At 37.1% G+C, this 15769-nt stretch overlaps 1 protein-coding gene across 1 annotated transcript; it reads right to left on the bottom strand.

The window, feature by feature from the left end:
- Positions 1-155: 155 nt before the first annotated feature.
- Positions 156-15505, bottom strand: LOC124438882. The gene is made up of 23 exons (XM_046989089.1): positions 15242-15505; positions 14107-14197; positions 13643-13941; positions 13385-13508; positions 12909-12962; positions 12351-12399; positions 12048-12082; positions 11557-11690; positions 11153-11325; positions 10173-10327; positions 9249-9327; positions 8962-9046; positions 8190-8257; positions 6937-7694; positions 6567-6753; positions 5748-6001; positions 5010-5086; positions 4853-4946; positions 4503-4545; positions 3469-3538; positions 2758-2869; positions 1767-1910; positions 156-1648 (listed from the first exon to the last, which is right to left on the bottom strand). The coding sequence occupies exons 1-23, from the start codon at positions 15280-15282 to the stop codon at positions 1547-1549; spliced, it is 3228 nt and encodes a 1075-aa protein (XP_046845045.1). The 5' UTR covers positions 15283-15505; the 3' UTR covers positions 156-1546.
- Between the last annotated feature and the right edge of the window lie 264 nt (positions 15506-15769).

Raw genomic sequence — 15769 nt, 5'->3', positions numbered from 1 at the left:
ACTCAAAACCTGAAGCATTGACAACTTTTCTTCGTGTGCTTCACCATCATTACATGCACGTGAACCAAATTACTTTGAAGTTCAAACTCGAACAACTCCATACATAAAGTCAGTAAAAAACCCCAAACAACGCCCATAGAAAAAGACTAACCAACTTGCGGTTGACTAACAAATCAGTGTCATGTTTGCTTGTCAAAGATATATAATATATGTTGTTTGTGAAGTTTTTTGTTCTTTAACGAGTCAATATATCAAAACAGAAGCAAATTAAGAAGCGGCCATATTGGTGTTTTAAGCAAAACTTCATTAAGTTTATTTCAACTTGTGCAGCAATGTCACCAACATGGCGGTTATGACGTCTACTTTAAAAGTTCTATTTACTAGCGTTCACTTCAACATTCATTTATTATCAAACGCTTCGTGTGTGCAGAGAGCAGGCTGTGAGACAAACTCCCTGCTAAACCAAAAGATATTCTAGAATTGTAGCAAAACTCAGCTTACTACACAAAGAATTATATGTTGAAACTCAGAATGTGTCATCAAACCATGTTGAATGTTCTCAAATTTTTTTTCTCATATTTCATTTTGCCTGAAGACAGTGAAAATTTACCAAAGAATTGTTGAAGCTTTATTCGCAGTTCACCCACAGAGAATAAAAATGGTTGATTTATTAGATTTTGCAACACAAAATAAAAGGTTCTACCGTTCTAGATACGTGAGGTTTGAGCAACTGTCTCAAAACAAACGCGTAGACGGTTGTGATGGAATTGTCTCAATTTGATGCACTAAGGAAATTTAGAAATGCAATAATTGCAGTGTAATTTTATAAACTGATAGGAAACTCTTCTGAATTTCATCAAACGGTAATACTTTTAATTTGGTCTAATACTAAAATGCTTTAATAAATGAAATAACAAGATTCGATTTCCAAATACTAAACATAGATGCGTGGAGGTCTGGGAAGAGTGAACTCATTTCAAAAGCACAACATGACGTCGCGGAGATGATAATTTCAGTTGTCTACCTGCTTCAATGCCGACACGAAATGTTTATTGCAGAAATGGAAAAAATATTAAAATTTAATAAAAAGTGTTGTGTAATTTTAACTAATTCATAAAACAGCTTTATGATATAGGATATAATGAAAACAAATGAACATGTTAAGAAGCCGACATTAATACTTAATCTTCGCCATAGGGCAGAAATAACTACACCAAGACATCATATTAAGTAGAAAATAACGAATTCATCATGCCAGTGAATTAATAACTGCGAGCACAAGAGATAATCGTCTACAACACGAAAGTTACTCACCATAAACAAGCAAGCCAACTATGATAGCCTTTTCCTAAATGACAGCATAATTTTCGAAAGGGGAATTTATATTCAAGCACCAGGCTTGACTTCAAAAACCTTGTGCTTTCTGTATTAAATTTAAAATATACAAGGTCAATTTGTTTTTTTCCCCACTCGAACAATTAGATTAATGAATTTTCAATGAAAATTTGGGAATACCAATTGATACACGCATTAATCTTTAAATAACTCAAAAAAATTCGTCTTCAACGTCCATTCTTATACTGTCGAGGAAACTTGAATTTCTTTTTTTCATCTTTTGCCGCTGATTTTCGTACATTTTCTGTTTTTCCTAACGACAATAAACGACAAATGCATTAAACAAAAAAATTCCGAAGAATTTCCTAAACGTGAAAGCTTTTCCAATTACTAATTGCAACTGTTTTTGTACAAAAAGTCTAAGAAAAAACCTCTTTGGTTGCGGTATCTCTTTTACTAGACGAGGGAACGCCATTATCAGTTCGAGAGGCACCCAATCGACGGGCGGATGCGGGCCGTGAACCAGTCACCAATCGTTTATCAGAAATGCCGTTGGAATCGCCTGTTTCGTTATCCTGTTTCCATCAAGTGAGAAAAATGGAACATCATCAAAACATAGCTACATTCCAGATGTTACATGATGATAATTTTAGTCACGTGCACCAAAAATTTGTCAAAAAAAACAGATAAGGAAAAAAATACGAAAAAAAGGTGACGATAATTTTGATTTATACGAACTCGTGCCCATCTGACATCTGGCCCAAACTTTTCATTTTTGATTGAGATTGTTTCTCTTCTGCTTCCGATTATTTTACAAGGGTTCCCAAACATCCATGAACACACATACCATACTTAAATCACTGTGGTTCCCATATATCCACATCAACACATACAGCATACTTAAATCACTGTGGTTCCCATATATCCACATCAACACATACAACATACTTAAATCACTGTGGTTCCCATATGTCCACATCAACACATACAACATACTTAAATAACTGTGGTTCCCATATATCCACATCAACACATACAACATACTTAAATCACTGTGTTTCCCATATATCCACATCAACACATACAACATACTTAAATCACTGTGGTTCCCATATGTCCACATCAACACATACAACATACTTAAATCACTGTGGTTCCCATATGTCCACATCAACACATACAACATACTTAAATCACTGGGTTTCCCGTATGTCCACATGAACACACACAACATACTTAAATCACTGTGGTTCCCGTATGTCCACATCAACACATACAACATATTTAAATCACTGAGGTTCCCCTACATCCACATCAACACATACAACATACTTAAATCACTGGGTTTCCCATATATCCATCAACACACGTAACGCCACAATCACTCAGAATCCCATATACCCATTAATACACGCAACATACCTCAAGATCGTCGTCACTAATCCATTTTTCCTCGCGGTTCGCTGAACCTCCAGTAATTTTATCAATTGCTCGCGAAGGCCCGCTCTCTCCTTCGTCCGCAGTCAATTCCGTGCTACAAACGCATAAACACAAATCAAAAGTAATGAATTGAATGATAAGACCTAAAAAGGTCACACTTATTTAGACTTCTTTCAATAAGCTAACCACGTGCTTTCGTCGAAATTGAAAAGCATTGGCAACGATAAAGGAAGGCGAACCCGGCCCTTGCAGACAAAGAAACACATGTTAAAGAAATCGTCGAATGATCCAGGAACAGTGAAGGACAGTTTATGAAATATGGGGGGAGGGGGAGGGGGACTTTTCCTCAAAGCATGAGATTTCTAAAGAGATCCTGAGGCATACCCATTAGTACACTTCTAAAATTTGATATTGAGAAATTTAATTTAAGGATTCCAACACACACATAGACCCAAACACAAGAATGTTTAACGCGTCTGCCGGTATGTGTGCATCACAGCTATGTTATGTATAGGTGTGATTTAAGGGATTTGGTGCAAGATTTTTACTCTTTCAAAATTATTAGGGGCGCTCGAGCCCCTCGCCACCCCCCTAGTGTCCGCTACTGTGCAGGAAACACGAATGAAACGCAGTTGTTAAGCCTTCTTGGTGATCCAAACTGCAAAATTCGTAGTGAAGAATGGTAATTCCTACTTTTTCTGCCTCCTTCCTTCATACGTCATGAGATGTGACAATGTACTGTCGTGTTTCTTCAATTCATTTTCTAAATGTGTAAAAAAAATCGATAAAAAATAACACAAGACTTTTTGCAATGACATCAATAAAAAATAAAAATAAACTACACTCACTGAACAGCTTCAACAATTTTGCCACATCATAACAAAAAATAAACTACACTCACTGAACAGCTTCAAAAAATTTACCACATCGTCATAACAAAAATAAACTACACTCACTGAACAGCTTCAAAAAATTTGCCACATCGTCATAACAAAATAAAACTACACTCACTGAACAGCTTCAAAAAATTTGCCACATCGTCATAACAAAATAAAACTACACTCACTGAACAGCTTCAAAAAATTTGCCACATCTTCATAACAAAAATCAACTACACTCATTGAACAGCTTCAAAAAATTTGCCACATCTTCATAACAAAAATAAAACTACACTCACTAAACAGCTTCAAAAAATTTGCCACATCGTCATAACAAAAATAAACTACACTCACTGAACAGCTTCAAAAAATTCACCACATCGTCATAACAAAAATAAAACTACACTCACTGAACAGCTTCAAAAAATTTGCTACATCGTCATAACAAAAATAAACTACACTCACTGAACAGCTTCAAAAAATTTGCCACATCGTCATAACAAAATTAAACTACACACACTGAACAGCTTCAAAAAATTTTCCACATCGTCATAACAAAATAAACTACACTCACTGAACAGCTTCAAAAAATTTGCCACATCGTCATAACAAAATTAAACTACACTCACTGAACAGCTTCAAAAAATTTGCCACATCGTCATAACAAAAATAAAACTACACTCACTGAACAGCTTCAAAAAATTTGCCACATCGTCATAACAAAATAAACTACACTGACTGAACAGCTTCAAAAAATTTGCCACATCGTCATAACAAAATTAAACTATACTCAATGAACAGCTTCAAAAAATTTGCCACATCGTCATAACAAAATAAAACTACACTCACTGAACAGCTTCAAAAAATTTGCCACATCGTCATAACAGTATTCCTATGGAAACACAAAACAAATGATTAGAATTGCGCGCCACTTCTAAATCGTACTTCTTCCCAGTAATAATACCGGGTTCGAAAAAGCTGTTTATAATTAAACAGCTACGTTTAAGTAGAACAGAAGAAAGAACAACGACAGAAAAACTATGAGCACATGTTATAGATGACTTGTCTTGTTTACGTTTTTCTGGCAGGCAGATTAACCCAAGAGAGGTTGATCATTGTTGCTAATGTTGTCCAAAACCACTCGACCAAATCTGCCTGCCAGCAAAATGTAAACAAGGCAAGTCGTCTATAGTACATACCTCAGCAATGTCACAGGGGGTTCGACCATTAACGTCGGTGACGTCATATTTCGCTCGGTTTGCGAGCAGCCATTTCACGCATTCAACGTGTCCACTAAAAATTATACAGGGTATTTGTCTTCGGAAAATTTGTGTAGCTATTCAATTTAAAATTTACCTCATTGCAGCTAGATGTAACGGTGTGTATTCGTCAATAGTACGACAGCTTATCCCGGCACCGAGAGCATATAACACCTAAAGATTTAAAGCTTTTGTGGGAAGAATTTTCTCTCAAATTGCAATTGTGACATTCACGATATTTTGGCGAGCGTTTGACAACATAGAGTGTTTTGATGTGACGACAAAGCAGTTTTGTTAGCGGGTTTCTTTGAAGTGGCCGACATTATCTGAGTTGAAAATCTTCAGATAAGGGCTTCTCCCCATAAAGGTTTTTTCCCAACATGAAGCGTTTTTTCCCAAATTCGATAAAGCAAACATAACCCTTCAAGATGATAGCACTATCATATCAGCACCATTCAACTAAAATACATGGAACACTACCTGTAATACAAAAGCGTAATAATTTTTTGAAGCCAAAGTTTACACCCAGACACGCAAGATTACACCGAGACACGGGTATGTAAGTTCAATTAATTTTCACCCCGCAAGAGAATCTAGAAACATTACACACGCGTGTCTGGGTGTAATCTCGCGTGTCCGTTTGTAAGATTTGGCTTCAAGAATTTGCTTCAGGTAGCGTTCCATGTATTTTAGTTCAATGATCCGTACCAAGAAACTGCCATTATTGTCAATGTAAAACACATTTTCCGATTCAAAAGTGACCTAAATGTTAATTTCATGGAGAAAATCCAAAGCAAGTAAAACAGACTTTGATGATCCCTTGAGGCAGACTTACCATCATGCAGTTCACGTGACCATTCATTGCAGCAAGATGCATGCTGGTATATCCCGTCGGTGTCTCTTGTTCCAGGTTATGGTCGCTGAATGTAGCAAGAAGTTTAACACATTCAAGTTGACCACGAGAACAGGCGATGTGTAATGGGATCCAACCCTTTTCATCCGTTTGGTCTTTCAATGATGGATCGTGCTGAATGAGCATTCGAACTCTGTCCAAGTTGCCAATGGATACGGCAAAGTGAAGAGAGGAATCTGAAAGAGAAAAACATACAGTGTACTCTCGTATCCCTAACAATCCTAATGTTGTAGGTGTTTCATCTTTTTATGTTCATTAAGTTCAAAAAAGTTTGTTCGTGTAGTTTGATCGTCTATATTTCCAAGTTTATGGTTAAGCTCAAAAAAACTCAACGTCGCAAGGTAAGATAAGCCATCTACATTACGGGTTCACCAAAATGCACCACGCTGTGCAACAAATGTGTTATTAAAGAAATAAAAAAAAGTTTGCTGTGTTTGCACAGGTTTATGCAAACGAAAAAGACCTTCGGGAGAACTATGGAGAAGATCAATGCAAGCCTAGTACCAAAGGTCCAGTTTGCAAAAGCCAGTGCAAAACACAAAAAATCTTTCATTTCTTTAAAATAACAATAATGCAAATGTTTTAATTTTTCCTGTAATATGTATTCATGATTGATTTGCAAATGCTCTTCCATTGATTTAATTGATTGAGCTAAGATCGGTTTGCACAGGCTAATGCAAACTCAGCTATAGACCAATTAGCGCACGCGTTTTTTGTTTTTATTTAATAATAAAATATCACCTTTCTTTGATACAAACTCTTCTTCGTCATCTTCATCATCAACGACAGACTCACGCTCAGAAGTATCGTCTTTAGCTGTTTTTTCAACTGATTCCTTTTCATCCTCACTCGCTCGAACGCCAGCCATAAAGCCCGCCATATAATCTTTGTTTGATGATTCATCATTTTTGCTATCATCCTTTGCGGTCTAAAGAAAAGTGCCTCTTAATACAGAACACTCGCACACAGTGGCTTTTGAACATGACAAAATCAAGCGAAACAAGAGTAGATTTCCATGGAAAGCAACCAGACACATAATGTTTAAAGATGCTACATACTGCTCACAAAACGACCACGTAAAATAATAGAAAAAATGGATACGTGAACTTACCATTTCACCTTCTTTTTTACTTCCACTATCGTCTTCATACCATTTTGTTTTATCTGTTTCCTTCTTGAGCTCGCTGCGTCCTTCTGCCAGTTCATTTACATCCGTTAGCTCGTCAAGATCAGAGCTGGAGGGAGACGATTGATGAGAACTACTTTCAAAGATAGGCAGAGCAGAGTTCATCTCGAGCTCAGGTTTCTTCTTCTTTTCAACTCCAAGGTCATGATGTATTGGCTCATTTTTATCTGATTTCACAGACCAAAAATCATCATCTTCTTTCGTGCTTTCGACCTCAGCATTTTGACTGTTGGAACTCTCAGTCTTCGTCCCTTCCTCTGGACGACGAACTTCTGCAAATTTTGTCTTCAAGCTTCCGTCATCCGATCCCTCGGAACTGTACTTCTCGTCATCCTCTGTTGAATTTTCAGGTTCTGAAATTTCGGACGAGTTGTGGGACCTCTCCGATTCAATCTTTACGGGTTTTTGCGTTTTCCAATTCTCAACACCATGCTTCCATCTCTCCTTCGTCTTTTCCCCTTTAAATGAAACTATTTTCTTTCCACTTTCGTGTTTTTTATTTGTTTCCTCCTCGTCTGACGATTGCCTTCCTTCATGCGTTATCGCACGTTCTTTACCAGATCCCTCGCCATCATGCCTTTCATCGCCGCTAGAGGATGAGCTATAGCTGGTACTCGATTCTTCATCATCGGAACTCGGCGCATGTTTTCCGTAGTCGTTGATTATTCTGTTCAATTCAGACACTGAAAGTGGAAGCAGAAAAGGTACATTGAACTAGGACGGAATTCAAAGCAATATTTAGCTACCTTAACCAAAACCAGAATTTTACGCGAAACACAATTCTCTTGCAGTTTAACTATTTAAAAAGTTTCAAATCGTTTTTAAGAAGGAGAAAAAAGCGAGTACATAAGTAAGTCAGGCACAAGAAACTCACAGTTCAGTGTTCGTACAATACTAAAGTAATAAAATTCAATCACTCTTCAAAGACCGTAAAGGACATATTTTGTAAATATAAGGATGTTGTGGACTTTGAATTGCACACAAAGCACAACCAAACTATGAAATCGTCGAAAATATGAAAATGAAAACAAGAGAACTTTTTCCAATTGATCTAGAGCAGGCGTTTCGCGCGCTTTTTGTAACTCTCGCTTAGTTCCCAAGTGTTTGGATCAAGCCATCCATCCAAACATAGAAACCGTTTGATAAATGTTGCGGAGCACACAAATCAGGTTACTTACCGGAGACTAAACCAGACACAGAAATATCACGTAATATTTGCCCGTCGTCCTTTTGCGATGAAAACCATCTAAATTACAACGGTTGTTAATAATACTCGGCATGCATGAATTACTAAGCCCTTAATGACCGAGCGCGAAGTCTTTACGGAGAAATATCGGACCGAAGTTTATTTTGTACAGACCGAGCCCGTAGGGCGAGGTTTCTACAAAAAGACAGAGGTCCGATATTTCTCAGTAAAGACCGAGAAAGCGAGGTTATTAAAAGGTTTATTATGTGGCATTATTTGACCAGAAACGAAGCTTGCTTTCTTTCTCGTCCTTGCTGTTTTTATTACGGGTTGACTTTCACTTTTCTAGTTTTCGTCCATAAAAAATAAATCGTTTCAAATTGTATCGTCTGGATAGTTAAACTGTTTTCCAAATGTTTCTCATTCGAATCACATTCGTAAATTGTTTTTTGTTTCGTTTATTTTGCGTTTTGCTGTATACACTACGAAGTTTGTTTACATTAATTACGCGTTTTGGACATTGAGTTCTATAATAACCGTAATCGACTGTGGTCGATTACGGGAAAATAATGGACTAGCAGAAATGTTTCTGAGCCAATCAAAGCGCGCCATTTTGCCGGAGGTGACGCTTAAGAGTTATTTATAATTTTCAATACATTAATACGTACAACAAGTCTCAAAATCATAGCCGAAACGTGTCCATTCAAGATCACCGATCAACTCCATTTTTGATAAGAAATTCATGCTTATAGGTCATAAAGTACCTCTTGCATTGGAACTCAAAAACTCCAGGTTCTTCTTCGTTTCCTGCATCAGTAATATAGATCTTCTCCAAATACCAGCCGTACTCTAATACGACAACACAATGAAACAAGTTTTGAAACGATTTGATTCGGTTGATTTTTAGGTAATTTGAAAGACTTTGGAAAATTTCCCAATGTACACCAAAAATGAAGCAAAACGAACTTGAATGATCAAGTCTTCAATTTTTTGACAATTCATGAATAAAGAGGCGGATGTTTTTTTGCTGCTATGCTAACATATACTGTACCTGGGGATGTCTTGGAATGACCTATGCGAATGTTTTCCAAGTCTCCAAGGAACACCGAGTCCAGATGAAATACATCGACCTAATAAATGAAGCGAATCATAGTCCATATCAACAGGGAATGACGGCTACGATTGCAACAGATCAGTCATAAAAGTTGATGCAAAATCAAATTCAAACAGAAGTCCGTCTCATGGATATGATTGTGATAACCACAGTATAGGTATTATACAGTGTGCTCACTCTCGTCCGAACCTTTGAACTTTTTGTCCTCGCACATATTGGCCGCCATATTGGAAGTAAGGAAAGAGGAGTGAGATTGCTGAGATTTTTATTACATAAATGTGATCTTTACAATTAAATGGCGATAGTTTTGCGTTTTTGTCCACCGATTGGCTTTAGCTCAATAAAATAGCTGCTTTGAGGATATATATTGCTTAGTTCTGTATTTTTCTCGAAGCATTCATGAAACTACGCAGTATTATCCTCAAAGCAGTTCTTGTGCAAAGATAAAGCCGATCGATGCGTGAAAATCGAAAAATATTGCCAATTAGTTGGTAAACTTCACGTTTCCGTAATACATTTCTTAATATTCTCACGTCTCTTTCCTTACTGACAACATGGCGGCCAACATGCGCGAGCTAACATGCGCGAGGACACGTTTTCCCGAGAGTCAGCATACTGTATAATAACTATACTGTGGTGATAACAAAGCAGGAAAAGTAGTTAATTGAAAAACACATGCCGCAAAAGTTCTGTCCAAAAAGCATCTTTATCAACCTATACGCATAAGGTTTATGATTGGTATATGAAGTACAATAAAGGGCTATAGAAAAAATCTAAAGAGGTTATGATTTGTTGACCCAACAAAAAACCCCCACACATATATGAGGTACATTTGGACCATTTAAAAAGACTGTCTTTCACCTGTCCTCGGCGAAACTTTCGAGAATGATTCATTGACAAGAGAAGCAATCGTTCACCAGAACTTCCGTATTCTCCAAATAAGGTAAGCCGGATGTCCGCCTTAGTCCCCGCTCCTTCATAATCTCCCGTGAACACGTACACCTTATAGGTCAATGCTGGGTGACAAACAAATGCAATCAATTAGAAGACAATGTAGACCAATTAACCCTTTGCTGCATGGCGTTGCTTCAGGGCAACAATAGGGAGCTTTAGCAAAGACTACGAGTACTATTTACGTCATTTTGGCGCGAAAAAATGGTTGCGACAACAAAAACACGTAGCCGTCATCAATCTGAGTACGATGTTTTGTAAAAATTCGTAGTCCCGACTACGATATCTTTTTAAGCAAATAAAGTATATATATTTCTTCATTCTGTAAGAAATTAGTTTACAGTACTATTTTTGAGCATCCAGGCTTTAATTTAGAACCTTTTTTTAGCGCAGATGTACATCAAAAAGGAAAATATGACCTGCAAAACTTTCATTTATTTCGTACGCAAAGTGAAAGGTAAACAAACAATAAAATAGTACAAATATATCGTACATAAAACTTAAAATAGTGAAGATTTTTCACTCTAAATAGTCCTATATTCTTGCAAAATCAGTATTATCGATTCGTTGATATCATTATTGACAAATAGAGCCGTAGCTGCTTTGCAAACTTCGGTGTTTTATACTATAAAAAGGCTCGTTACAAAATTTTGACGAAGCGACAACGACAACAAACTTTCTCGTGCCATTCCCTTACACGGTCAAACTTCGTACTCGTTGTCGTAGTCGTACTCTTGCTAAAGCTCCCTAATCACCGAACACGTTGGAGCTCGGTCGGCGAAAGAACTCATTAAAACGCCTCATGGTTAAATTATAGCTAATCATATAAAATACGAGCGGATTGCGGTAAAGGTGAATCTTCCTAAGTAATCATTATTGTTTTCCTTTACCTTTAATGAAGGAAGCATTGTTTTTAACAGGTTCACTACGAGGTCTAGAAGATGTATGCCGAATACTAGACTCTAATCGTGGCCCACGAGCAATAACATCAGCGGTCAATGGCCTTGACCTCAATGTTGACGTAATTTCTTTCTTCTTCAATGTCTTTCTTTGATTTAAATGGCTGCAAGAGAAATAGGTAAACGTGAAGTATACACTGTAAGTAATTAAAATTTTCGCGGATTGCTAAAATTGTTCATCCTATATCTCATTTAATTGCACACGCCATTACATATATCATAAACCTTACTTCACCATAATTATCCATCACATACCCCAGAAGTACCGTAAATACATGTATGCAGCATTGTACCTTGAATCAATCACATTCCGAACATGATGATTACAAGCATACCTTATTGTCGCACTTGTATCAGACTTCACAGAGTTGCTTGATGATTTCGAGTTCTTCCGTTTGTTATTTGCTCCATAATCAACGAGTGGAGACCCTCGTGGAGGGGTCCAACGAGGCGCTGAAAAACCACCACGCTACAAAAAAATGAAGAGATCATTTAAACGAAAGATGAAAAAACAGTGACAGCTTCGAGCACGGTTTTATTGATGCTTAATCCAATACCAAAATGTTACTGATCATTAATCCAGCAGCAAAAGGTTATTGACACAGTGAGAGCTTCGAGCACAGTTTTATTGATCCTTAATCCAATACCGAAATGTAACTGATCATTAATCCAATACCAAAATGTTACTGATCATTAATCCAACAGCAAAAGATTATTGACACTTAATCCAACATCAAAAGGTTGGTATTGAGGATTGGATGAGAAAGAGTCGATTTTTCATTATAAACAAAAGACGCGCGAAAATATAATTATCAAATAAACTTACTGATGGCAGTCGTCCATGTCTTCGTGAGTCCGTATCTATCAAGGTAGATTGAATAATATATCATCATCAAAAAAATTTTAAAACAACATTCAACCCCCATCCCTTCAAACCCCCCAACGGTCCCCTCAAATCCCCCAACGGTTCCTTCAAATCCCCCCAACGGTCCCTTCAAAACCTTCGGTGGAATAAGAAACCGTTTTAATATCCTACCAACAGCGTTTATACAAATGCCATGGAAAATAATAAAAAATAATGAAAACTGGTCATCCCTGTTGGAAACAGGCTTATAACACGAATAGATACCTGTACTTTCTCCAGTATAGCTTTGAATATCGAATTGGGAGTTTTCATTCTACAATGTATACATTTAGCCATTATGTACTGTATTATTATAATACATAAACACTTCGGAGACGTTTGCGAGAGCTCTCGACCAGATGCAACCGTTGACCTTCGGTCTCAGGCTTTCAATGATCTTCCCTCGAGTTCTCCATAGATCTCCTCGGTTTGCACAAGACTGTGCAAACACAGTAAAAATCTTTTATTTCTTAAATATACGAGGGCGAATCTAAAGCAAGTGCTTTAAACAAGAATTGATATAGGATCTCGGGAGATCTGTTGATCCTTTTAATCTTATTATCTGCATGACGTCATTTACATAGGAAAGTTGTATGCGCGGACAAGTTGTGACGTCACTCATTAAACAAATAATAAAAATGCCTAGAAGCCAATCAGAAGCTCTTAATAATCTTTAACCCCTGAATTAGCGACAACGTATACTCAAATCATGATATTCATGAATAATAATAACAAGGAAAGAAAATGTACCATGTGTGTTGTTGATTGACAATTTTCACTTACTGTTGATGTTTCGGTAGTTTGCTGATAGCGATTTCCAGGCAAGGCAGCCTTTTCCTGAACATAAGAGGAAAAGCGCTTGCCTCAAACGTGACGATAAATTGCCAAAATTACTACGAGTGAATGTTATTTTGAAAGATACGAGTTTTAATCATTAGCTACAGCGATATGGTTCGGTAACAATAAAACCATAAAAAATTTGACAAAAATCAATTGCACCTAAAACAGAGGTTTCAAACAAGAGAGATTTCAAACAAGAGAGGTTTCAAACAAGAGAAGATCCAGCTACACGCAAAATATGTCAATTAGTTGAACAAATCGATTTGTTCATTTTTATCCTTTAGAAATTTAAACACAGAGACATTGTTTTAAAGATATTTTAAATTTAAAATTAGCGGTAATGAGTTATTTTACCAAAGCCTGGATCCACTAATGGTTTCTAAAGTGTTTTTTTTTTGGGATTAAAAAGTAGAACTTACGGTGGCCGCCAGCAATCTTGCAGCGGTGTTTACCAAACGCACATGCTCATTCTTGCCCACGAACTGAGGTGGCGATCTACGTTCAACATGGCGCGGTTTGCCCACAATGTTCGCTTTATGTTTTCTGTAAAAAACCAGCGGTAAAAGCAAGAAAGTTTTTGCAATTCTAAAGACTAAAGGCTTTGCAATTGGACAATCTTATCCACAAACAGAAGCTACATTTGATTAAGAAAAACGGCTCGGTGTACTTGATCTCACCTTTGCGTGGATCCTCTTTTCGTCTGCAAATACTCATCAACACTGATAAGGGCCTGGGGCCGATCACGCGGAAGGGTTTTGGGTTTCCTGCCACTGTCCATATAGGGAGACTGGGTACTAGCGCCGAGTTTATAGTCACGCTTGGACATCTCCACGTCTAGCGCACGACGGATTTTGGTCTCGCGAAAAGACGACATGGAGGGTACCAGCATCTTGCTCACTTGTCCTTTCACTTTGACGTTGTGGAAATAATGTTTGAGACTTCTATCATGTAGACCATCGTATGCAAGAGTCGGACCCTAACGCGTGCGCAACATGTAAACAAAGGCTAATATGTGAATATACAATACACATTGTTCTTATGTCCCCGCATTCACATCTGCGATTACTTAAATAAAGTCGTTACTATTCCCCCTCCCCTCCTCCTACTACACTAATGTTTGAAAAACACTGATCGTACTTACCGGTCGTTTGGGTACAGGCTCTTGTGTTGGTTGATAAGGTCCCGACAAATCAAATGCATCTTCTCTCCGCTTAACGTCAACATAATATTTTCTGTTGGGGTAGAGAGATATGAAACTTTAAACAATATCAAGTAGCAATCTTTTGCCGACAGCTTTATAACCATACTGGAATTAGTTATGAAGCATTTGGACTGCATACTCTCATAGCGAATTCTATGATGTGAATACAAATTTCGAGATTGACCATGGGTTGTATAGCTATCTCCCACAAAGAACATGAAAATAATCTGAATTTAGTTGCAGTATTTATATACCATTCTATTGTGGTGAGCTCTGTCTAGGATATTGGAGACTGACTGATATTAATACAGTTGTGTACTGCTAGCTCTCACTAAGAATTTGAGATTGAAACATATTCCTGTTTCTCAAATACCTTTATTTATTGCTAAATCAATAGGCAACGCTAAGCATAATTTGAGGCTACAAGCTGCTTTGCAATCTGTCAGTCATATCTTCACTTCCAGTTGTAAGAGTTTGGCTTATGTTATAGAAATGTCACTTACACAGAGCAAGAACTGAAACAGCTTGCAAGTGAAGCCTTTGATGTTTTATGACTATTTTGATTTACAATATATAAATTGATATTAATACTTGAAGTCTTTGGCAACATATTAAATGTAGTAAAAAACTTCCCTGTTTCATCTGTATATTGATTTATATATACCACAATTGCATTGCTAAACTTTTTCTCAATCATAGAATGAATGAATCAAGGCAGTTTTTGCTTAAGTTGTGGGATGTCCAAATCAAATCACAATTTAGCTTGAGATTGGAGAAGTCAGTTGGTCAAACTCACAGCCAGAAATCTTGATTCCTCGCAGAATTTTTCTCAATGATTCTTTCATTTGTCCGAGGATTTATTATTTTGTAACAGAAACGTGGCGCTTCCCTTTCAACTGGTTCATAATACGAAAGCCTAATGCTTTTTGTGTATTTGTTTCAAGACTAGCACTAACAAAATTAACTTGATACAAATTACCAGGTAAAAAGGTAAAAACGACCAAAAAATTGCCTCGCTCAGTGTGAGCAGTTATTGAAAGTAGCTAAACGCAATAAAGACGTCAAAACCACTTACAATTTCTTTGCTACAACTTTGGAAACGGATTTTGATCCCATTTCTAACTAGATAATTTTTAACTTCTATTCCATCATCGAGCGAGATTGATGACTTGTGCTGCGAGCTTTCATTCTTGCATGAAACGATTGTTGAATCATCTTCGCTGCTTTTATTGTTGCATTCAGTTTCTTAGGAGATGAATGCAAACAGTGTGAATTAAATGAAAAGGATAGTATTGTTCTCTTGTCGCCATGATACGAGTGAAAGATGCGCCTACAGTACATTAGGACAGCGACAACATTTTAATTAATGTCGGAACATTACGCTCACGTAAGACAAAGTCCGATTCCTTGATTTCCAAAAAATGATGCCAATGGCTATCGACGAAGATTGAAGAAAAGAAGGTGCATGATTTGAACATAAATCAAGAGTATTTTGCGCCTTCTCACGAAGGTAAAAAAATTATGAAGTCGAAGAGCATTTTGATAGAAAAGTGTTACCAAAAAAGATATGAAGGATACCAAGTTTTTGTTGAAAGAATTTTTT

This window comes from Xenia sp. Carnegie-2017, unplaced genomic scaffold (assembly GCF_021976095.1).
Source record: "Xenia sp. Carnegie-2017 unplaced genomic scaffold, XeniaSp_v1 HiC_scaffold_19, whole genome shotgun sequence".
NCBI lineage: Eukaryota > Metazoa > Cnidaria > Anthozoa > Malacalcyonacea > Xeniidae > Xenia > Xenia sp. Carnegie-2017.
The sequence above is the reverse complement of the archived record's forward strand: the minus strand, read 5'-3'. Positions and strand labels throughout refer to the sequence as shown.

Coding starts and splice junctions, on each gene's coding strand:
- LOC124438882 (XM_046989089.1), bottom strand. CDS start 15,282: ATGGGATCAAAATCCGTTTCCAAAGTTGTAGCAAAGAAATT. Junction 13,942..14,106: donor AGCCTGTACCCAAACGACCG/GTAAGTACGATC, acceptor CGCACGCGTTAG/GGTCCGACTCTTGCATACGA. Junction 4,546..4,852: donor CCCCCTGTGACATTGCTGAG/GTATGTACTATA, acceptor GTGTTTCCATAG/GAATACTGTTATGACGATGT.